General features: G+C 43.8%; 2 protein-coding genes and 1 long non-coding RNA gene across 6 annotated transcripts in view; all 3 read left to right on the top strand.

Annotated features, from left to right (window-relative positions):
- The first annotated feature begins 9 nt into the window (after positions 1–9).
- Positions 10–7,477, top strand: LOC121574393. 2 transcript variants are annotated; one of them, XR_006002185.1, is made up of 10 exons: positions 10–90; positions 221–473; positions 814–940; positions 1,490–2,136; positions 2,509–2,961; positions 3,058–3,159; positions 3,263–3,436; positions 3,561–3,864; positions 3,995–4,061; positions 6,879–7,477. It is a non-coding gene; the product is annotated as an uncharacterized LOC121574393 (long non-coding RNA). The 2 variants fall into 2 exon arrangements; XR_006002184.1 differs by having other exon boundaries at positions 3,058–3,436.
- A 266-nt stretch (positions 7,478–7,743) lies between these two features.
- Positions 7,744–16,563, top strand: LOC121574394 (cilia- and flagella-associated protein 53-like). Of its 3 annotated transcripts, none has more exons than XR_006661449.1 (4): positions 7,854–7,926; positions 15,679–15,749; positions 15,867–16,070; positions 16,195–16,563. XR_006661449.1 is itself a non-coding variant. In XM_041887012.1 (3 exons), exons 1-3 carry the CDS (start codon positions 7,852–7,854, stop codon positions 16,261–16,263), a joined length of 348 nt encoding a protein of 115 aa, XP_041742946.1. In that variant the 5' UTR covers positions 7,744–7,851; the 3' UTR covers positions 16,264–16,563. The 3 variants fall into 3 exon arrangements, 1 of the variants encoding a protein (XP_041742946.1); XR_006661450.1 differs by lacking the exon at positions 7,854–7,926 and adding an exon at positions 12,177–12,217; XM_041887012.1 differs by lacking the exon at positions 15,679–15,749 and having other exon boundaries at positions 7,744–7,926.
- Positions 16,564–20,485: 3,922 nt separating this feature from the next.
- LOC121573861 (unconventional myosin-Vb-like) overlaps positions 20,486–24,532 on the top strand; it is an 89,111-nt gene continuing 85,064 nt past the window's right edge. Inside the window, 1 exon segment of the mRNA XM_045222639.1 lies at positions 20,486–20,700. Within this exon segment, the coding sequence (XP_045078574.1) occupies positions 20,623–20,700 (78 nt within the window). The 5' untranslated portion in view covers positions 20,486–20,622.

Raw genomic sequence — 24,532 nt, 5'->3', positions numbered from 1 at the left:
TTACCCCTAGAGTGCACCGCCCACTCAGTCAGGCTCCGCTCCTGATACCAGAACTACACCAGTCAATGGAGCCCCTACAGAACATCACTGGTTAGTGTTTGTATTTCACGTCACACACACACACACACGCACACAGACACGCACACAGACACACACACAGACACACACACAGACACACAATGTTGGTCATTCAAATCAGTAACCTTGTTATTTTCTACAGGGATAGCCTCATCATCACATCCACAGGTTTACCCAAAGAGCAGAGTGGTTCAAGTCGATAGCAACTTCACCTTCTGCTGTATTCTTGGGACAGAGACTTGAATACATGAAATACAACAGCATTGTAATGAACACCACTCACATCAGTGACCAGAGCTATGCCATGGTTGTGCACATGAAGTCTCCCTCTCCACCCAGTTGCTTCAATGTCTACTGTAATTCAATTATGTATGGCACCTGTGTTCACGTGGGATGTAAGTATTAACTGCTTGTAAGCCACCCTCTTACCAATCTAAGATAATCTAACAGCTGAACAACTCTCTAGTCCCTTGCGTTACTGTGCAGTTAACTTCATCATTTGAGTGTAATCATCAAGGAAATGACACGTGTTTAAAACTAGAGATCTATAATTAAATTCACTTCACAATTGAATTATAGGATCTATATGGCTGCATTCACACAGGCAGCCCAATTCTGACTTTTTGCCCAATTATTACTATTATTAATATTATATATCTGATTGTGAAAGAAATATCTGAATTGGGCTGCATGTGTAAACGAAGCCTTTGTGTTCAAACCTCATCCTCTCTGCAGACCCCCCTGGTGACAGGAACCTTGTGTGTGAGACCCGGGACCTGGAGTCAGTGGAGTGTCACTGGGACACAGGAAGGGCAACCAATCTGACTAAACAGAGGAATACTTGTTATCACCTGAATGGAAGGTACAGGACAGTACAGTACTGTAACAGATACAATCATTTATTCACCAACGTTTTGACAGCAAGCTGTCTTCATTAGGGTACAGCACTACCCAGGCCATGCTATCATTGATATCTGTCACGACTTCCGCCAAGGCTGCCTCCCCTCCTTGTTCGGGCAGGCTTCAGCGCTCGTCGTCACCGGCTTACTAACCACTGCCGCTCCTATATTCATCATTCCATATGTCTTGTCTTGTCATTACACACACCTGGTTCTTATCCCCTCGTTAGTCTGTGTATAAGTGTTCCCTCTGCCCCCTTGTCCTTGTGGGTGATTGTTTAATTGTGAGAGTAGTGTAGTTCGGTGGAGCTACTCGTAACATTTTGTTGCCAGGGATGATAGTTTCCCCTGTGCCTGTTTCGTTTGTCACTATTCCAGCGCATTTGTGTGTAAAGACGGAATAAACTCTGTATTCGGTGAATACCCTCCTGCGCTTGACTCCTTCCATCACACTCACCACAATATCATTGTGTAATAATCACTGGAGGTGACATTGTAAATGTACTTTTCAGAGCTTGTCCAAACGATACAGTCTCAAACTGCTACCAAACACTACGTGTGGATCAGGGGGAGAGGAATTGGATATTGACTGCCAGAAACCCGCTCGGCACACTGGAGCTCAAAGACACAGCTGACCTGAAGAGAAGAGGTAGAGTAGTGTGATAGCTACTCCTCACACACTGCATACAAATCTATTCCTTACTCTCTGTCTTGATTTACAAGGCCATTGAATGTTGTGTGGTTCAACATTCCAGTGCGTTTAATGGCTCCCATGGAAGTGGTAGCTTCAGATGTGAATGCCAGAAATGCCTGTGTTCAGTGGGACTGGGATAGGCAGCAGTACAATATAGTATTAATTGTTTGCCAAATACAGCTGGACCACAGTGGACACATACGCATGGTGAGTTACAGTAGGACACCTACAGTAGAATGGTTCACCCATTCACAAAGTCTGAACAATAGAGTTATTAACTAGGCATTACTAATGCCACACCCATTTACATTCTATTCACAGAGGAAATATTCTGGTATAGGTCTTGCATCAGTAGTTTACATGGCCTAGCACCTGCCCAGACATACATAGTGCAGGTGCGTTGTGGATTAAAACAGCACTTCTGGAAATGGGGCAACTGGAGTACCTTACAAACCAAAGAGGACAGTGAGTATCCTATCCCTACACAACTACATACACACACCTTTTCAAATATGAGTAAATAGGAAGACAGATTACACACACACAGTCTGTGTAAAGATTTCAGTGTGCATTGTATTTGATCACATAAAGTTCACAATTTCTATGTCATTGTGTGTTTTTATGTCCCAGTTCCTGAAGTGTTAGATGTATGGATGCAGATTGAGGGGAACCAAACCATTATAATATGGAAAGTATGTTTTGAAGATTGTGTGGACACTATATGTACTATTGGTCATGCTTCAGTACAGCACATTATGGAACTGGGCTGATAATCAAGACTTTAATTAGACATTGATAATATCAAACCGATTATGATTTTCATTCTTCCTCTTTTAGCCACTTACAGTGAAACAGAGTCATGGGCAGATCAAGGACTATGAGGTGACCTGGGGAAGGCAGAAGACCATTGTCCATCCACCTCAGCATGACTTTCTCCTCAGTGATCAATTCACCAATGAGGGACAAAGAGTCACAGTTACAGCCCGAAACTCTGCTGGCAGCTCCTCCCCCTCTATCATCACTATTCCCAGGCTCCCTCACAGAATGAAACGCTCCATGAAAATTGTTGGCCGTGATGGTGGGTTTGACCTATCCTGGTCTGCTAGCCCCAATGCTAGCTGTTACTTCGTGGTGGACTGGTGTCCCACATACAGTGAATGCAGACTGGAGTGGAAGAAGGTACCAACTGATATAACCAGCGCCAGAATCCAATCAGATAAGAAGGCACATCTTTGATTAACCTTAGTAAGGGGATGGTGTGTTGAAATTGCTTAAACAGCATGTCACAAGGTAAAAGCTTTTTATTTATTATTGTAATATCTTTGGAGTTTGGTTTGTGAAAAATTTGTAAACCTTCTTGCCCTCGTCCCGGTTCCTCAATCCCAGCTAGCTTTGAAGAGGGGGTGAGATACACACTCTCCCTCTATGCCTGTACTCCACGGGTCCCAGAGCTACTGGAGAAATGGGACGGCTATGTGAAAGAGTTAGGTAAGGATCCACTCTTCTGACTTAATAATTCAATCCAGAATTCTTCATGCACTTTCCTCTTGCTACAGTATTTGACCCGTCCCTCTCCATCTTTGCTCATTAGTTCCAAATGGACAGATTCGGGGTTTGGCTGCAGAACAGCATGGTTCAGACACTGTTCTGATCTCCTGGACTGGTATTCCCCCTGAGAATCAGACTGCGTTAATTTGTGGTTACATCATATACTACTCTGATATCTCCCATCCTTCCAGCATGAGAGCTTTCAATGTCACTATAGGTATGATGACACACATACCCAGAGAGAGGATGTATGGTATTCAATAGTAAATTGAATACATTGAAACATCTTGTTGCGCTTTCTTTTTATTTTTTTATTTTTTTTTGTCTTCTCTGATGGCCAGATGAGGCTAAGGCCAATAACCTGACAGGCCTACCTATCAGCTCCTACAGATTCATAGTGAAGGCCCTCACATCAGTAGGGGAGGGTGGAGAGTCTTCACCAGTCTTCGTCCAAATGGTCCCACAGAGTATGTCCTGACCTATTCAGTTGATGTGTATTTGTATTGCTGCTGCTTTGTAAAAGGCTGTAACTTTCTGACTACATTCCACAGCTGATCAGTTGATCACAGTGATCATCATTTCCTTGGGTTCGGCTGCCTGTCTCCTCACGCTGGTCACCATCTTATGCTACAAATACTGGAAATGGTAGGAATACGTTTACTGTCATGTTGTCAAATGCTGTTGCAAAGACAGCTCCCACTCCATTGTTGGCTATTATTTCCAGGACATGTCCATGTTACTGTTTTATCATCTATTTATGTTATTGTGTCAACAGTTTGAAAGAGAAGCTGTATCCTAAAATTCCAAAGCCAGTGTGGAAGTAGGAATGGTTGACACCACTGGTAGGTCCTCAGTCCCACCCAATCGTATTTTTGCGTATACAGTGCCTTTGGAAAGTACTCAGACTTTTTCCACATTTTGTTTGCCTTATTCTAAAATTGATTAAATAAATACAAATCCTCAGCAATCTACACACAATACCCCATAATGACAAAGCGAAAACAGATGTTTTGAAACTTTTGCAAATTTATAAAAAATAAAAAACTGAAATACCTTATTTACATAAGTATTCAGACCCTTTGCTATGAGACTCGAAATTGAGCTCCAATGCATCCTGTTTCCATTGATCATCCTTAAGATATTTCTACAACTTGATTGGAGTCCACCTGTAGTAAATTCAATTGGCAATATAAGGTCCCACGGTTGACAGTGCATGTCAGAGCAAAGACCAAGCCATGAGGTCAAAGGAATTGTCCGTAGAGCTCCGAGACAGGATTGTGTCGAGGCACAGATCTGGGGAAGGGTACCAAAAAATTTCTGCAGCATTGAAGGTCCCCAAGAACACAGTGGCCTCCATCATTCTTAAATGGAAGAAGTTTGGAACCACCTAGACTCTTCCTAGAGCTGGCCGCCCGGCCAAACTGAGCAATCGGGGGAGAAGGGCCTTGGTCAGGGAGGTGACCAAGAACCCGATGATCACTCTGACAGAGCTCTAGAGTTCCTCTGTGGAGATGGGAGAACCTTCCAGAAGGACAACCATCTCTGCAGCATTCCACCAATCAGGCCTTTATGGTAGAGTGACCAGACGGAAGCCACTCCTCAGTAAAAGGCACATGACAGCCCGCTTGGAGTTTGCCAAAAGGCACCTAAAGACACTCAGACCATGAGAAACAAGATTCTCTGGTCTGATGAAACCAAGATTGAACTCTTTGGCCTGAATGCCAAGCGTCACGTCTGGAGGAAACCTGGCACCATCCCTACGGTGAAGCATGGTGGTGGCAGCATCATGCTGTGGGGATGTTTTTCAGCTGCAGGGACTGGGTGAGTAGTCAGGATCGAGGCAAAGATTAACGGAGCAAAGTACAGAAAGATCCTTCATGAAAACCTGCTCCAGAGCGCTCAGGACCTCAGACTGGGGCGAAGGTTCACCTTCCAACAGGACAACGACCCTAAGCACACAGCCAAGGAGTGGCTTCGGGACAAGTCTCTGAATGTCCTTGAGTGGCCCAGCCAGAGCCCAGTCTTTGGACCCGATCGAACATCTCTGGGGAGACCTGAAAATAGCTGTGCAGCAACGCTCCGCATCCAACCTGGCAGAGCTTGAGAGGATCTGCAGAGAAGAATGGGAGAAAATCCCCAAGTACAGGTGTGCCAAGCTTGTAGCGTCATACCCAAGAAGACTCGAGGCTGTAATCACTGCCAAAGGTGCTTCAACAAAGTACTGAGTAAACGGTCTGAATACTTATGTGATATTTCCATTTTTTTATTTTTTATACATTTTCAAAAAGGTCTAAAAACCCGTTTTTGCTTTGTCATTATGAGGTATTGTGTGTAGTTTGATGAGGGATTTATTATTTTTTTAAATCAATTTTAGAATAAGGCTGTAACTTAACAAAATTTTTAAAAAGTCAAGGGGTCTGAATACTTTCCGAATGCACTGTCACTACACTGAAAAAAAATATAAACGCAACATGTAAAGTGTTGGTCCCATGTTTCATGAACTGAAATAAAAGATCCCAGAATTGTTCCATACGCACAAAAGGCTTATGTCTCAAATTTTGTGCACAAATTTGTTTACATCCCTGTTAGTGTTGCCAAGATAATCCATCCACCTGACAGGTGTGGCATATCAAGAAGCTGATTAAACAGCATGATCATTATTACACAGGTGCACCTTGTGCTGGGGACAATAAAAGGTCACTCTAAAATGTGCAGTTTGGTCACACAACACAATGCCACAGATGTCTCAAGTTTTGAGGGAGCATGCAATTGGCATGTTGACTGCAGGAATGTCCACCATAGCTGTTGCCAGATAATTAAATGTTAATTTCTCTACCATAAGCTGCCTCCAATGTCGTTTTAGAGAATTTGGCAGTATGTCCAACAGGCCTCACAACCACAGACAGTATGGCGTCGTGTGGGACAGCAGTTTGCTGATGTCAACGTTGTGAACAGAGTGCCCCATGGTGGTGGTGGGGTTATGTTATGGGCATGCATAAGCTACAGACAAATAACACAATTGCATTTTATCGATGCCAATACCGTGACGAGATCCTGAGGCCCATTGTTATGCCATTCATCCGCTGCCATCACCTCATGTTTCAGCATCATAATGCACGGCCCATGTCGCAAGAATCTGTAGACAATTCTGAAAACGTCACAGTTCTTCCATGGCCTGCATACTTACCAGACATGTCACCCATTGAGCGTGTTCCAGTTCCCGCCAATATCCAGCAACTTTGCACAGCCATTGAAGAGGAGTGGGATAACATTCCACAAGCCACAATCAACAGCCTGATCAACTCTCGCGCTGCATGAGGCAAATGGTGGTCACACCAGATACTGACTGGTTTTCTGATCCACGGCCCTACTTTTTTTTTTAAAGGTATCTGTGACCAACAGATGCATATCTGTATTCCCAGTCATGTAAAATCCATAGCATGTTGCGTTTATATTTTTGTTCAGTATAGAACCCTACACTAGAAAGCAGTACTTGCTGCAGGTATATCCTGATTAGGGTTGCAAAATTAGGGTTGCAAAATCCTCCTTATTTCCTCTTAATTCCAGGAATCTTCCAAGCAGGAGTTCCTGGAAAACCGGGGAATTTTGGGAAAGTTACCGGAATTTTGCAACCCTGTCTTTCTTTACCTGTTTTCCAGGAGGACCATGGCTGCCATATCCTCTATGTGGATCCATGTCATCCCAGTGAGATTGATATAGTGGATGACCCAGAGCAGTCTTGTGAAGCTGCACCAGAGAATGAAGCTGGAAACAAGATGGAGGAGGGTGCCAGAACCAGCATATACTCAGATGTCCCAGCTCCTCATGTATACTACAACCAGCGCCTGAGCAAGACCCCTCCAGGACACTCCACCATCTCCTTTCCTCACACAACGGGGTCTCCATCCTCTCCAAGCTCAGGCACAGCAATCCAGAACCCCTCATACAACCTAGCAGTACAGACTGTTTTAGATATGTGACAGCCTGTGGGCTAAGATGAGCTGTATATTAACTGTCCGTCCTGGCCAAACCCTGTACCACACAATGTCACATCTTATGCGCCTTGTGAGATAAACTTCAGGGGTTTCAGTGTCACATAGAAACCAGCTCTCCAGGCAGTCCCATTTCCATCAGCTTCACTCACTTCTTGCTATCAGATTCATGAACTTAGTACATAGTCAATGCACATTTTGTTCCAACCGAGCACTAACACACCTAAGAGGACAACACGATTTTGATTGGGCCATGATTGCACTGTTCCCTGAAATAAAATTGGCTTATTAAACCGAAATAATAAACTACTGCACTTTAATTTATTTAAATGCACCTCTCTCTGCTGATTTGATATGTTGCCATTATGTGAAATATTTAGATGACAGAGAAAATGTTTTGATAGATAATATACAACATGAGAAAATGCCTAAGCAGTAAGCCTCCAGTAGAGGTCTCTCGAGATCAGATAATATTCTCCTAGCATGTTTTGTAGTTGTCATGGTAACATTTGACTAGTTCCGTCAACAAACTCGACCGAGACTTCTCGTCAAGGTCCATGTGAAACAATTCCCGAAACTTCAAGGGATGCAAGTCAAATAGAAGTATCTAGCTGGGAAGAAGCTTATTTTGTATCGAAATATGTTGATCAGTCAGACTAGAAATAAGGCGCAATGTCGCGAATTCACGGGACCAACACCTCATTCAGTGGCTGTGGTAAGTTCAATACTGTACTGTACAAACTCTGTGGCTAGTTTATTAACCTTGCTTGCTAGATAGCTAATCAGCCAAACAATATGTTGTACAAAGCTAAACAAAGAAAAAACCGTTGTAAACTTAGAAAGACCAACCATATCTAGCAATGATTGTAGTTGTAGCTGGAGGGATTCCCTTCTGTACCATTTGAGAACAAGTTCTCATTTACAGCTGCGACCTGGCCAAGATAAAGCAAAGCAGTGCGATAAAAACAACAACAACACAGAGTTACATATGGAATAAACAAAACGTACAGTCAATAACACAATAGAAAATCTATATACAGTGTGTGCAAATGTAGTACGTTATGGAGGTAAGGCAATACATAGGCCATAGTGCAAAATAGTTACAATTTAGTATTAACACTGGAGTGATAGATGTGCAGAAGATGATGTGCAAATAGAGATACTGGGGTGCAAATGAGCAAAATAAATAACAATGTAAATAACAATATGGGGATGAGGTAGTTGGGTGGGCTAATTACAGATGGGCTGTGTACAGGTGCAGTGATCGGTAAGCTGCTCTGACAACTGATGCTTAAAGTTAGTGAGGGGGATAAGTGTCTCCAGCTTCAGAGATTTTTGCAGTTCGTTCCAGTCATTTGCAGCAGAGAACTGGAAGGAATGGCGGCCAAAGGAGGTGTTGGCTTTGAGGATGACCAGTGAGATATACCTGCTGGAGCGCATACTACGGGTGGGTGTTGCTATGGTGACCAATGATCTAAGATAAGGCGGGGATTTGCCTAGAAGTGATTTATGACATGGAGCCAGTGGGTTTGGCGACGAAATGTAGTGAGGGCCAGCCAACGAGAGCATACAGGTCACAATGGTGGGTAGTATATGGGGCTTTGGTGACAAAACAGATGGCACTGTGATAGACTACATCCAATTTGCTGAGTAGAGTATTGGAAGCTATTTTTGCCGAAGTCAAGGATCGGTAGGATAGTCAGTTTTACGAGGGCATGTTTAGCAGCATGAGTGAAGGAGGCTTTGTTGCGAAATAGGAAGCCGATTCTAGATTTAACTTTGGATTGGAGATGCTTAATGTGAGTTTGGAAGGAGAGTTTACGGTCTAACCAGACACCTAGGTATTTGTAGTTATCCACATATTCTAAGTCAGACCCGGCGAGAGTAGTGATTCTAGTCGGGCGGGCGGGTGCAAGCAGCATTCGATTGAAGAGCATGCATTTAGTTTTACTAGCTTTTAAGAGCAGTTGGAGGCCACGGAAGGAGTGTTGTATGGCATTGAAGCTCGTTTGGAGGTTTGTTAACACAGTGTCCAATGAAGGGCCAGATGTATACAAAATGGTGTCGTCTGCGTAGAGGTGGATCTGAGAGTCACCAGCAGCAAGAGCGACATCATTGTTATACACAGAGAATAGAGTCGGCCCGAGAATTGAACCCTGTATCACCCCCATAGAGACTGCCAGAGGTCCAGACAACAGGCCCTCCAATTTGACACATTGAACTCTATCTGAGAAGTAGTTGGTGAACCAGGCGAGGCAGTCATTTGAGAAACCAAGGCTATTTAGTCTGCCAATAAGAATGCGGTGATTGACAGAGTCAAAAGCCTTGGCCAGGTCGATGAAGACGGCTGCACAGTACTGTCTTTTATTGATCGCGGTTATTATATCGTTTAGGACCTTGAGCGTGGCTGAGGTGCACCCATGACCAGCTCGGAAACCGGATTGCATAGCGGAGAAGGTACGGTGGGATTCGAAATGGTCGGTGATGTGTTTGTTAACTTGGCTTTCAAATACTTTCGAAAGGCAGGGCAGGATGGATATAGGTCTGTAACAGTTTGGATCTAGACTGTCACCCCCTTTGAAGAGGAGGATGACCGCGGCAGCTTTCCAATCTCTGGGGATCTCAGACGATACGAAAGAGAGGTTGAACAGGCTAGTAATAGGGGTTGCAACAATTTCGGCAGCTAATTTTAGAAAGAAAGGGTCCAGATTGTCTAGCCCAGCTGATTTGTAGGGGTTCAGATTTAGCAGCTCTTTCAGGACATCAGCTATCTGAATTTGGGTTAAGGAGAAGCGGGGGGGGGGGGCATGGGCAAGTTGCAGCGGAGGGTGCAGAGCTGGTGGCCGGGGTAGGTGTCACGATCGTCGACAGATGCGGACCAAGGCGCAGCGTGATAAGCGTACATTCTTTATTCAGTACTTACAACACGAACCAAAACAATAAACCAAACGATACGTGAAGTCCTAGGTTATACACAAAACCTTACGGAACAAGATCCCACCAAACTAACATGCCAAAAGGCTGCCTAAGTATGGTCCCCAATCAGAGACAACGAGCTACAGCTGTCTCTGATTGGGAACCACCCTGGCCAACATAGATATAAACGATCTAGAATGAAAAACATAGAAAACTAAACAATGAAAATCCACACCCTGGCTCAACATTTAAGAGTCCCCAGAGCCAGGGCGTGACAGTAGGGGTAGCTAGGTGGAAAGCATGGCCAGCCGTAGCAAAATGCTTATTGAAATTATCGATTATCGCAGATTTATCGGTGGTGACAGTGTTTCCTAGCCTCAGTGAAGTGGGTAGCTGGGAGGAGGTGCTCTTATTCTCCATGGACTTTACAGTGTCCCAAAACTTTTTGGAGTTAGTGCTACAGGATGCAAATTTCTGTTTGAAAAAGATAGCCTTTGCTTTCCTAACTGATTGTGTATATTGGTTCCTGACTTCCCTGAAAAGTTGCATATTGCGGGGACTGTTCGATGCTAATGCAGTACGCCACAGGATGTTTTTGTGCTGGTCAAGGGCAGTCAAGTCTGGGGTGAACCAGGGGTTAAAGCAAATAACTAAGGCTTGGAGGTTTCCTTGGCAAGGTCACTTGTTCAGGAGAAGCAGCTGGCCCACATAACCATTATTACTAAACCCTCACTACATGTTCCAGAGGGCGAGGTTCCCGTCATCCAGGCCTCCAGACTACCTCATCCTGGAGAGAAGGAAACAGGAGGCGGCCCGGGACAAGGTGTTGGAGTTCACCAAGTACCAGAACACCTGTGACCTGAAGAGCACTGGGAGAATAACTCTGAAAGTTGCATTGTGTTAGGAACCATTGAGAGATGGGTCAAAGATGCCATGGGAAAGTATCAGATGGGCATTGATGAGAGGAGATAGAGGTCTGTGACAAATCTTTTGGTTAAGTTACCATAACAGCGGATCTTTTTTTAAATAGAGGTAGCTACTGAATATATATTGCTCCATGTCTGTCTATCACCCATGTCTCCCTTAGATTGTATGATACACTACATGACCAAAAGTATGTGAACACCTGCTCGTCGAACATCTCATTCCAAAATCATGGGCATTAATATGGAGTTGGTCCCCCTTTTGCTGCTATAACAGCCTCCACTCTTCTGGGAAGGCTTTTCACTAGATGTTGGAACATTGCTGCAGGTACTTGCTTCCATTCAGCCACAAGAGCATTAGTGAGGTTGGGCACTGATGTTGGGCGATTAGGCCTGGTTCGCAGTCTGCGTTCCAATTCATCCCAAAGGTGTTTGATGGGGTTGAGGTCAGGGCTCTGTGCAGGCCAGTCAAGTTCTTCCACACCGATCTCAACAAACCATTTCTGTATGGACCTCGCTTTGTGCACAGGGGCATTGGCATGCTGAAACAGGAAAGGGCCTTCCCCAAACTGTTGCAATAAAGTTGGAAGCACAGAATCGTCTAGAATGTCATTGTATGCTATAGCGTTAAGATTTCCCTTCACTGGAACTAAGGGGCCTAGCCCGAACCATGAAAAACAGCCCCAGACCATTATTCCTCATCCACCATGGCTGCCGTTTTACGGGCTCCTAACCAACTGTGCTATTTTGTACATAATGTTGCTGCTACCGTCTCTTATGACCGAAAAGAGCTTCTGGATATCAGAACAGCGATTACTCACCTCGAACTAGACAAATATTTTTTCTTTAATGAGTCTGACGCAAAGGATATACTGTTTCCCAGAGACCAGGCCCAAATCCCCATCATTTGTGTGAAGAAAATACGGAAATACAGGGGGTGGAGATTGGGGTGCCTTGTGGGTAACCCGCCTCTACCATCCGTTCTATTGGCCAACGTGCAATCACTGGAAAATAAACTGGATGATCTCCGTTCGAGATTATCCTACCAACGGGACATTAAAAACTCTAATATCTTATGTTTCACAGAGTCGTGGCTGAACGACGACACGGATAATATAGAGCTGGCTGGGTTTTCCATGCATCGGCAGGACAGAACAGCTACGTCTGGTAAGACGAGGGGTGGGGGTGTGTGTCTATTTGTCAATAACATCTGGTGCGTGATGTCTAATGAGGTAGAGTACCTCATGATAAGCTGTAGACCACACTATCTACCAAGAGAGTTTTCATCTATATTAATCGTAGCCATCTATTTAACACCACAAACCAATGCTGGCACTAAGACCGCACTCAACGAGCTGTATAAGGCCATAAGCAAACAAGAAAATGCTCATCCAGAAGCGGCGCTCCTAGTGGCCGGGGACTTTAAAGCAGGCAAACTTAAATCAGTTTGACCTAATTTCTACCAGCATGTCACATGTGCAACCAGAGGAAAAAAAACTCTAGACAACCTTTACTCCACACAAAGAGATGCATACAAAGCTCTCCCTCGCCCTCCATTTGGCAAATCTGACCATAATTCTATCCTCCTGATTCCTGCTTACAAGCAAAAACGAAAGCAGGAAGTACCATTGACTCGCTCAATAGGAAGTGGTCAGATGACGCGGATGCTAAGCTACAGGGCTCTTCTGCTAGCACAGACTGGAATATGTTCCGGGATTCATCCAATGGCATTGAGGAGTATACCACCTCAGTCACCGGCTTCATCAATAAGTGCATCAACGATGTCGTCCCCACAGTGACCGTGCGTACATATCCCAACCAGAAGCCATGGATTACAGGAAACATCCACACCGAGCTAAAGGCTAGAGCTGCCGCTTTCAAGGAGCGGGACACTAATCCAGACGCTTATAAGAAATCCTGCAATGCCCTCAGACGAACCATCAAACAGGCAAAGCGTCAATACAGGACTAAGATTGAATCCTACTACACCGGCTCTGACGCTCGTCGGATGTGGCAGGGCTTGCAAACTATTACGAGCTTCAGCACTCGGCGGTCCCGTTCAGTGAGTTTGTGTGGCCTACCACTTCACGGCTGAGCCGTTGTTGCTCCTAGACGTTTCTACTTCACAATAACAGCACTTACAGTTGACCGGGGCAACTCTAGCAGGGCAGAAATTTGACGAACTGACTTGTTGGAAAGGTGGCATTTTATGACGGTGCCATGTTGAAAGTCACTGAGCCCTTCAGTAAGGCCATTCTACTGCCAACGTTTGTCTATGGAGGTTGCATGGCTGTGTGCTCGATTTGATACACCTGTCAGCAACGGGTGTGGCCGAAATAGCCGAATCCACTAATTTGAAGGGGTGACCACATACTTTTGTTTATATAGTGTATGTTGGAGGCAGTTGAGAAGGAACTCCTGAGAGTGCTGGAGAGACAAGCCAAGATGCGTGAGAGAGCCAAGTTACTGCAATAGAGGACGGAGAGTGTAAGGCAGAGAGTGGTTGAAAACAAGCTTGAACAGCTATTCAGGTAGAGAGAACACCTTAAGGGTGTTTCTAGTTGCCAATGTTTCAGTTTTTTTCATCCGTGTAAATACCTCCATACCGATAGGTTATATTTTTTAAATGGAAAATGTTGAGAGAGAAGAGTGAGGAGCTGCTGGCTGAACAGACTCGACGCAGACAGGACGAGGTTTGTACAGAGCGGGCTGTGCAGCTACATACACGACAGGAGGCGCAGCAGCAGAAAGAGGAGGTGGAGGTGGGGCAGCTCTTTGCTCAGCTGTGGGAGAGCGACTGGTGAACCAAGGAGGAGCGGGAGTGCCAGGAGGCGCAGAGGCAGCGCCAGAGTAACCTGCAGCAGCTGGCCAACCTGCGTGTTCAGATGGAGGCGGCCAAGCAGCTCAAAGAGGAGGAAGCCCAGCTACTGGTAGCAGTGGCGATTTTAGCATGTAAATCTTGGTGGGGCAAGAAATAAAAATGTGGGATGCATGCCAGCAAAGCCACTACACTACACAACACAACACTGAACAATACATTAATTGCACTATAACGGTGACAAACGGTGCCCACAAACTGTTAGAGCCTACATAAAGCTGTCCAACAGCAGAGTCTGGCAGCGAAACAGTTCATTCAGCCTCATTTACTGCATAAAAAAAAAAAAACTGCTGATATGGCTGACTTGCTTAAACAAATGTGGTTTCTACTGACAATTGAGATGTACAAACTATGGCATTAGGGGACGACACGCGGATAAGAAGCAATCCGTAATTTCGATGAATACATTAATGAGCGAGCTAGGACGGACGTAGTCAATATAACTATTTGTTCAGCACTTTTGAAATGTACAGCGACAGAATTCAGAACATGGGCCGTTCTTACAGTGTTCTCCCTGTACACCAAGTCAGAACCGTAGGATAAATAAAGGGGGCATATAAGCAGACAATGAAAGCTCTTACAATATTCAATGATTACATTTCTCAAAAACAGGTTATAGGCTACATGTGCACCACCAAGTCAGAACAGTAAGCGAAATTAAAAGGTGAAAATATACCAAATTATTAAGGTGAGGCACATGGGCTACTAACAGCTTACTACACAACATACACTTAGTATTACTTTCTTAGCTACAGTATGCATATATCCCTGGAATATTGCATAATTTATGCAGCAGCATACAAGACATTTTTGGACTCACCTTGTTGTGCTGTGCTGACTTGAACAGGAAGGTGGCGCGGCGGTCCTTTGTGGGAAAATTTTGTCATCAAACTTTGTCATCAAAGTCTGGCATTCTCTGGATTTATGGTGCTTTCAAGATAACTGGGAACTGGAAGAAAAGGTAGAATCATGATGACGTCAGTGATCTTCAGGTCATAGCTCTAGAAAGAGGCCCGAGTTCCGGATTTACAATTCCGAGGTGGATTAAAGTTCAAAACGTATTTTCCCAGTCGTAGCTCGTTTCTCCCGAGTTCCCAGTTGTCTTGAACTCACTAAAGTCAGATTTTGCAGTTCCGAGTTAACAGTTGTTTTGAGCGCGGCACAAATCATGCTTCATTGACAGCATGGCCAATGTTGAATGTTTATCATTTTAAACTAGGAAAAGAGACCCTATAATTTCTCTTCCTGATTTCTCTTCATATGACAAGGACTAAAAGGATTTGCCAGTAGATTGTCGACTTGATTCATGATAATGTCTGCTAGCTAAGATTTTGAAAGTATGATGTTGACATGATCAGTCCAATCAAAGCTACTGTAGATATAACGTGATTTGACGTCATTTTATCTGTGGCCAATGACCTTGAGCCTTCATGGATGGGCACTTCTAATGTAACTATGGCAGCATCCAATGGGCTTGAATTTTCTAGATCTACCCTTAGACTTGGCGGTGATGTAGTGTCCCCATGAGTGACAGAACACTGAGCCAATCACGGCACAACGCTCCGTATTTTCTGCTGGCTTGCCCGACCACCACAGAAAGCACTGAGCTAGGCTGAAACACCTGCATTTTGGTGCTGCCTTACTCAAGAAAAGTATTAACTAAATTATATATATATTTTTTACATTGTTTGCAAACTGATATGTGACACGTATTAATGTGCAAAATGTTTTCTTTTTCTTTATTTTTTAGCAAAAAATGTGGGGCTCAAAACAGGTGGGGCTCTGCCCCACTTGCACTAACGGACGGGTCGCCACTGACTGGTAGGCTAATTCAGCCTGTAGCTGAGATGTTTCTCTCTGAGTCTATGTGTGTTTCTGCTCTGTGATCACTAATTGAGCCCTCTGTGTCTTTCTCTGTGTGTGTGCCATGGGGAGCAGAGAGAGATGCTGCGTCTGGAGGAGCAAAGAGAGTGCCATCAGAAGCTCCAGGTTCAGGAGAGCAGGCTGCTGAACCACTATCTGAGGCTGAAGATGAAGCGCCTGGCCAGGGAGCAGGAGGACGAGCTGGCCTTGGACATGAGCATCCTGGAGCAGCTGCTGACGGAGGAGAGGGATGAGAAACAGGGCGAGGTCATGAGGAAGGTGGGAATGTCGAGTCGTATTATCATATTAAATTACCACATTGTCAGTCTGTTTGGCACGCAAAAGGAAATCTTATGAAACTAAACGAGGCAGAGGACAACTGACTGAGCGTGTGTTTTTACAGCTTGAGCTGCGAGTGGGGCAGAGTAGCTTGAGGAGCAGAAGGGACAGGAGGCGGAGACAAAGCAGCTGATAGAGCTGAAGCAGACCTTGGTCCAGAGGCCAGGGATAGGCTGATGAAGGACGTGATGGACACGCCGCCTGCAGATCCAGGAGAAATGGAAGGAAGGGGAGGAAAGGAGAGCTTAAAGTTTGAAGTTTTAATGTCACATGCACAAGTACAGTGAAATGCCTTTCTTGCAAACTCAAAACATAACAATGTAATAATCAATTATAATGTATTACTAGAAAAATAACCACAACAAATAAGAATTAGGCCCTGTGAGTGTGCAAATATTGAAATAAAAGGTCAATAAAGATACAAGGTAAACAAGGACCGTGTAACTATTTTGTTAGCTATTTATCAGCCGTATTGCTTGGAGATAGAAGCTGTTCAAGAGCCTGTTGGTGTCAGACTTGATGCACCGGTACCTCTTGCCGTGCGGCAGCAGAGAGAATAGTCTATGGCTTGGGTGGTTGGGGTCTTTGATGTTTTTCCGGGCCTTCTTTTCACACCGCCTGATATAGAGGTCCTGGATGGCAGGGAGGTCGGCCCCAGTGATGTACTGGGCTGTCTGCACAACCCTCTGTAGCACCATGTGATCGAGGGCGGTGCTATTGCCATACCAAGCAGTGATGCAGCCAGTCAATATGCTCTCAGTGTTACAGCTGTAGAACCTTTTCAGGATTTGAGGGCCCATGCCAAACTTTTTCAACCTCCTGAGGGGGAAGGGGCACTGCCGCACCTTCTTCACGACTGTGCGTGTGTGTTTGGACCATTTGAAGTCTTTAGGGAATTGGACACAGAGGAACTTGAAGCTGTCTACCTGTTCCACTGCCACCCCGTCGATGTGGATGGGGGCGTGCTCACCCCCTCGTTTCCTGTAGTCCACGATCAGCTCCTTGGTCTTACTGATGTTGAGGGAGAGGTTGTTGCTCTGGCACCACACTGCCAGGTCACTGACCTGCTCCCTGTAGGCTGACTCATCATCGACGGTGATCAGGCCTACCACCGTTGTGTCGTCAGTGAACTTGATAATGGTGTTGGAGTCGTGTGGCCACACAGTCATGGGTGAACAGGGAGTACAGGGGGCGTTAAGCACCCGTGTTAAGCATCAGCATGGTGGAGGTGATGTTGCCTACCCTCACCACCTGGGGTCAGCCTATCAGGAAGTCCAGGATTCAGTTGCAGAGGAAGGTGTTCAGTCCCAGGGTCCTAAGCTTGGTGTCGAGCTTAGAGGAGACAATGGTGTTGAACGCTGAGCTGTAGTCAATGAACAGCATTCTCACATAGATATTCCTCTTATCTAGGTGGGTGAGGGCAGTGTGTAGAGTAATTGAGATTGCGTTGTCTATGGATCTGTTGGGGCGGTATGCAAATTGGAGTGGGTCTATGGTGGAGTGAATGTGTGCCATAACCAGCCTCTCAAAACACTTCATGATTACAGAAGTGAACGCTACATGGCGGTAGTCATTGTGGCATGAAGCCTTGGAGTTCTTAGGAACAGGAATGATTGTGGTCCTCTTAAAACATGTGGGTAATACAGACTGGGACAAGGAGAGGTTGAAAATTACCGTGAATATGCCTGCCAGCTGTTCTGCACATGCTCTGAGAATGTGACCTGGAATACCGTCGGGGTCCGCGGCCTTTCGGGTGTTGACCTGATTAGAGATCCTTCTCACGTCCGCCTCGGAGAGCGAGATCACCCAGTCCTCTGGGTCGGTGACGGCCCTCACACCCGGCTCGATGTTGTTGTCAAAACGTGCATATTCAGTACCAGCAGTAGTTGCACTTGAGCATGATATACTGTTATCCTCTGTGACACAGTGTTGATTCACAATGACTTGTTTATACCTGTAATCTTATATATTGGATGTGGTATCATGGTGTGTGTGCTTGTGTGTTTGTGCTTCTACCTTAGTGGATCTGAACATGCAGAAACTAGCCCAGCTAGCCAAGGTGAGAGTAGAGCTGAACAAAACCATACATTAGAACAAACTGCTGGATGAGGAAGATCAATTATTCTGACAGGCGTCCTCTCACAGCAATACACATACAATTTTTTCTCCATATCTCCAGCCCTCTTTTACACACAGCAAAAGTATTCGCAATGAATCCATATCTCTGCTTTCCTCTCCCAGTCTGAGATGGGGCTGTCAGGAGTTCCAGGCAGACCTGCTGGCCTAGCTGCAGTTGCGTGATGAGGGAAGGGTTCAGACAGAGCAGGAGCACCAGCAGGGCCTGGTCTACCAGGACCAGTAGAACAGGAAGATGCAGGAGATCTTCTCCAGGCTTACCTCACACACCAGGGCTGTCCACCCCTTCAGGAGAACCTCTTCCACCAGCCCACAGGGACAGTTTAGCTTGGAGCAACCTGTGAAGTAAAGCAAATGCATTTATGGCCTGGCTCGGCAGGGGACACGTACTCAGATACACATCGCGTGCACACACACCATTCGTGACTCAGCTAACATACACAAACACTCATCTTTAACTATCACACACCCACATGAACACACACCTGTCCTGTTGAACGATGTCTAACCTCATAAAAACACATCTCCGGCCAATTTATCACGCCGTAATCCTCTAAATAGAAATGGGAAATTACCTGTCCATGTTTCTCCGAAAATGGCATAGTGATATTAAATGCAAATAAAATAAGTTTGCTCATGATGCTTACTCATGAGTTCAGGAAATATATTTTCTATTTTGCTCATTGGCAGGGTGCTATTGTATTAATTGATGGAGGATTTGCCCAGGAATTAAGCTGTTTATGTTTTGTCCAGTAAGTAGAGCTGTAAATAAAAGATGTCAATGTTACATTTGAGAAACTCCTATTTGAGCACATTGTTGGTATATTAAATTGACCTATTTGAGGATAAATGAGTTTGCAATGGCATAATATTACTGTGGAGGCGGAGGCCTGCCCGCATGTACATGAATAAAGGAGTGTCTGGATTTCATTGCACTGTAATGTCATCTCACGTGATGGTGGCAAGAAAAACATTGTGGGGTAATACAGGGATAAAGTGTGTGAAATACATTGTGTCATGAGCTTAAGGGCTCTTGTGTTTAATTAAGTTGCATTCTCTGGATATAGCAACAGCGAGTGAAAGCAGAGAAATAAAATTGTGTAGAGTGTGTGAGAGAGTGAGTGCGTGTGTGTGTGTGACATTTAAGATAATTTACATTTACATTTTAGTCATTTAGCAGACGCTCTTATCCAGAGCGACTTACAGTTAGTGAGTGCATACATTTTCATACTGGATCATGTGCTGTATAAATCGGCCAAACAAAAATCAGATGTGCCTGTAATTAGCATGTTAAATAAGGCGTGAAACAGCGGTGCCAGAAATAAGAGTTGGACTATTATTGTGTCACCCAACTCGACTGACTTGATTTTAGTGCCATAACTGCCATTGAGTCTATTGTTGTTCTTAGACTCATCACATGACACATACCTTTTATGAAATACCAGTAGGCAGTTGAGCAGATAAAGGGACTTCAGTGGTCAGTCTGACCTATCAGAACATGCTGTTAGTGGCATGATCAGGAAACACCCTTTCAAAGCATTGAGTCATACTAATTATCGGTGCCGTTTCCCAAAGCAACCCATGGTGTTAGCCCCAACATTAGGATTACCTGCTGTTGCTGTGGAACGAGGCATGTATACACACCTCTCCAAATGGAAGTACTGACTGAGTAATGTCTATCCATCTTGGTAACCAACTGTTTTAGGTCTATTTTATAATAAAACAAACCCTTTTCCTTATGTGTACGAGTTATGAACACTAGTTCAATGTGAACTTCAGTAGAATGTATATAAATTGTAGAATGTTAAAAAAATAAAGATGTATTCTGTTACAAGACTGTTACAGTATGAAAAATGTATGCACTCACTAAAACTGTAAGTCGCTCTGGATAAGAGCGTCTGCTAAATGACTAAAATCTAAAATGTAAATGTAAGACATGGATTGACATTTGGAAACCACATTAACAAATAACACACGTTGTCCTTGTGACCTGTTCCATCTGTGATCTCATCTGTTCTCTTGAATGATTTTAATTCCTGGAATGTATTTTGTCTGCCTGCCTGTGTGTCAGATTCCATATAGCACCTTGGAAGGTGAAGCCAGTCAACACCCCATACCTGCAGAAGGAGTGGTTTGGGAGTGGAGGAGTCATGGCCTGCTATTGGAACAGAGTGTTTTGTTCTGTCTTCTGCTCAGGCAGACTTGAATTATTGCTCAAGCGAAGCGTCGACTCCCAAATAGCCTACTGGCAAGAATGTATTGAGAACTGTATGATCTGGAACATGGAATAATCACAGCTACCTCTGAATAGAGTAGCAGAATCTTCTACTACATATCTAAGGAATATAACACCATCATGAAAAGGCAACAGAAAGAACCTAACACCATAGTGAAAAAACAAGAGGAGAAGATTGACTATGAACTTTACTGCCAGGTAACATACTGCTTTAGTGGGACTAAATGCGGGAGAGGAGGTATCAATTATGCTGTGTTTTATAATGTCCCCAAATGTGTGTAATCTTTCAGCTGTCACCAATATCAATGTTCAAGCATGACATTTTAATAGGCTTCAGGAATCAGCCTAGTTCAAGTCACAGATTGTAGTACAATCAATTAGATAACACTTAGGACTTGTTAATGCTTGCCTTGAACTAAGTTACTGTCCACTGAGTTCAGGAAATCATAAAAAAAGTATTATCCATACCATGGCTATTCAGAAAATATCTAATTAGATTAAATTATGGCACGAACTAAGGCTATTTGAAGATGTTTCATTATTAGTTACCCCTCTCCAACATAACTATAGGCACATCATGTCTATTAAGATTTTGTGGGGGGAAAGGTTCAATTTAATAAAGATTCCAGAAATGTTTGAAGATAAACCCTATAATAGCCATACATTTAGGCCTATGTTAGAAGTTGTCAATTTATATACTAAAGCCATAATTTGATGATCATTATATACTAAAAAGAATAAAATTACCCCCAGAGGAGGTCTCGTGCGGACTCTGAACGTGAATGCGGCTTTGTAAATTGCCAGTCAACATGACTGAGTCCATGGATACGACGGCGAGGAACTAAAGGGAAGCTGTTATTAAACTTATAGCCTAACCAAATCAAGCAGTAATTCGTTGCCGTTTTTCATTTTTGAGGAATATGAGGGTGATCAAGCAAAACTGAGTTGTTCGACAACTCTTCCACGGGAAGACACCTGGCGTCACCAGGAAAGGGGTCGGAAGTGGCAAACAAATTTAGCTCAACTCTGGAATACGAGATTGTATGGGAATATGACTATTCTAATTAGATGAAAAAACGTTGAGATGATCAACAATTATGAGACATTATCATTCATAAACAGTGCGGTACTTCTTCATGCTCCCGTAGTTTCGGTGATAGTGTTAGGGAGTGCTCTTGTTGTTGGACCATGTCCGTAAACGAGTTATATTCAAAGGTGAGTGATTTGTACAGTAATTGATTCTCTATACATTTGTTATCCTATAGCTATAGCTACAGTTCCATTTCTTGTTACATCATTGTTACATAATTGTAACCTTTTGGGCCATCACATCTATAGTGACAATAGGTTTGAATTGTAGAATTCGCCATTGTAGCGAATTTCCCGCTGCGATGTCATGTATTTCAATGCAAGTGAAATGACAAATGTTTAGAAAGAAATCGAGGCTCGAGTGCAATCCCAGTGCGTCTTTCTTTGCTCGGATGTGTGGTTGCAGCTTGTTTGACAGGTGCACGAGAAAGTTTCGATCTGGTATGGGCAGTAGTCATTAGCCGAACAGGTTTGCACCTAAAACGAGCGTTTCTATTGGACGGGGAGGTAGGTCCCTCCCTGTTTCGTCCGTATGCTTCCGTTTAAGAAACGTTTTGCAACAGTATTGGCGTAATGAATACGCCCCTGTTGTACTGTCTTGTCTACAAGCCCAGTGGACAACTGCAGGACCTAGTTGTGTACATAATAGTAAAATAAATATTTTTAAATACTGACATCTTTAACTAGAATAACTACATTGTATTATTTTATGAAAGGAAAATGAGTGAGCCAAAGCATTCATCATCTGTGATTTAATCTCTCAGGCAACAGTGAGTTTTGAACATCGGGATAATTGCAATTTTTGCTGAAGTTGCTTTGTGAAGAAATTGGGTTGTGGTAATCATGGATTGTGTGAATATGCTATTTCTGGAGGTAGCATACTTTATGTAGTAACACATTATGCGACACTGGTTAGCCAAACATGGGGGCTCCACAGTTGAATGAACATGCAACAATAACTTGAGCTGACACCAATACACAAATGTGGTCCTTTCAGATTCCCGCTTTTCACTCCTAGTATTTACCCATTTTATGCATCTCTGACTGTCCTTGATTTTCATTGAGATTGAATCTCCCGTTGAGTTACTCAAAAGCATAGACCCTGTAGGACAAATGCTGACTGAAAACTGCTGATACCCTTTGTGGAATTTGTGATGTTTACAGTACAGACAATAGATAGGCTACCTGCCTACTCTCTGACTTTGATTGATGGGTGTAAAATAAGTATTTTGAATATTAGGCCTAACCAAAGAAATTGTATTTTGTTACCATTGTTATAAAATATGATAATTCCTTGTGGTGTAGGCCTATGCATTAATTAACCTAGGAGATTTGTGTTCAGCATCACCGGAATGACTCGTTTCAGGTAGAAACCTAGCCAAACTGTTGAAAAAGAGATGTCTTTGAAGTGAAGTGAAGAGTCATACATTGCATGTTATTGGATTGAGAAGAACAGAATCAGGTTACACACATTATTTGTCACTAATCCTCTACATCAGTGTTTCCCAAACTCGGTCCTTGGGACCCCAAGGGGTGCACGTTTTGGTTTTTACTCCAGCACTACACAGCTTATTCAAATAATCAACTAATCATCAAGCTTAAATTATTTGAATCATCTGTGTAGTGTTAGGGCAAAAAACAAAACGTGCACCCCTTGGGGTCCCAAGGAATGAGTTTGGGAAACACTGCTCTACATTACTCAAAATCCAGTTCCACATTCCTCTGCAGACATTACAAAAATAGCTGCATTGTTGTTGTTTTCTTTAGAACTCTTGGATTTAGTGAGTGTTCCTTTTAGACTAAACGTTTTACTTGTTGAGTAAATGGCGTTTTCAGTTACGTCTATTGTCTAAACATGCAGGTTCCACCTTTCCCTCAATATTATTCAACTTATGTAGTAGTTACTTCCAATGTTCCCTTTCCGGGACTGCCGTGCAGAATAAATATCAGCTCGCACAGATAAGCACAATTTTGAACTTCACTCAACTTACTAGTTTTCCCTTTTAGTTAACACTATCAACGTTTCCCTTTACTGTGGGAATTGTTATCGAATCAACGCAATATTACATTTACATTTACATTTACGTCATTTAGCAGACGCTCTTATCCAGAGCGACTTACAGGAGCAATTAGGGTTAAGTGCCTTGCTTAAGGGCACATCGACAGATTTTTCACCTAGTCGGCTCTGGGATTAGAACCAGCGACCTTTCGGTTACTGGCACAACTTAGCCACTTTCAATGCAACATAACGAAACAAAACGAACTATGCAAGATATTTTCTTGTAGGCAGAGAGCATTGGAGTAGGATTCTATTGCATTGACAGGCACGACTCAGGCCCATACTCTACACAGACCGGTGTGCCATAACCAATCAGAGCTGCAGTACTGTAGGCCAATATACAAATAGACCATTGCCATATATGGATCTGTGCCACTCACTTTGAACTGGACTGTGTTTACAGCATGAGTGGTCACTAGTAGATGCGCTTGTTTTGAGATCAAAACGAGAGCTGCATGTAGCCACGTGTGCACATTTGTTCATATTCTGTGCTAGTAAGTAAGTTATTAGCCCAGTTATAGCTAATTTCTAGTCAGCAATGGGGGAGTGGTTGCTTCCTACAAGAGCACAAAACTTGTGCATCTAGCCATTTTTTAAAAACAAGCAGGGGCGGTGTGTTCAATAGGGCGATATGGGCGACGCACTGCCAAACGGGAAAAGGAAGGGATTTTTTTTCTAATCAATTATATCACGGCAACAGTAGTTATCAGTGTTGTAATCTAGACGTCTGATCTGCCACAGTGCCACTAAATGTCCAATCAGGCTAAAGTCGTGCTTCAAATGGCCCCCCCCCCCTTTTGGGGCGATTTCAGTCAGGTTGAAAATCGCCCAGAAGTCTGTCATAGACTCCCATGTAAAATCTATTTTTTTCAAATATCAGAG

The sequence above is a fragment of the Coregonus clupeaformis genome, chromosome 9 (assembly GCF_020615455.1).
Source record: "Coregonus clupeaformis isolate EN_2021a chromosome 9, ASM2061545v1, whole genome shotgun sequence".
Taxonomy (NCBI): domain Eukaryota; kingdom Metazoa; phylum Chordata; class Actinopteri; order Salmoniformes; family Salmonidae; genus Coregonus; species Coregonus clupeaformis.
This window is presented reverse-complemented; position numbering and strand designations above follow the sequence as displayed.

Coding starts and splice junctions, on each gene's coding strand:
- LOC121574394 (XM_041887012.1), top strand. CDS start 7,852: ATGTTGATCAGTCAGACTAGAAATAAGGCGCAATGTCGCGAATTCACG. Junction 7,927..15,866: donor CACCTCATTCAGTGGCTGTG/GTAAGTTCAATA, acceptor CATGGGGAGCAG/AGAGAGATGCTGCGTCTGGA. Junction 16,071..16,194: donor AGGGCGAGGTCATGAGGAAG/GTGGGAATGTCG, acceptor GTGTTTTTACAG/CTTGAGCTGCGAGTGGGGCA.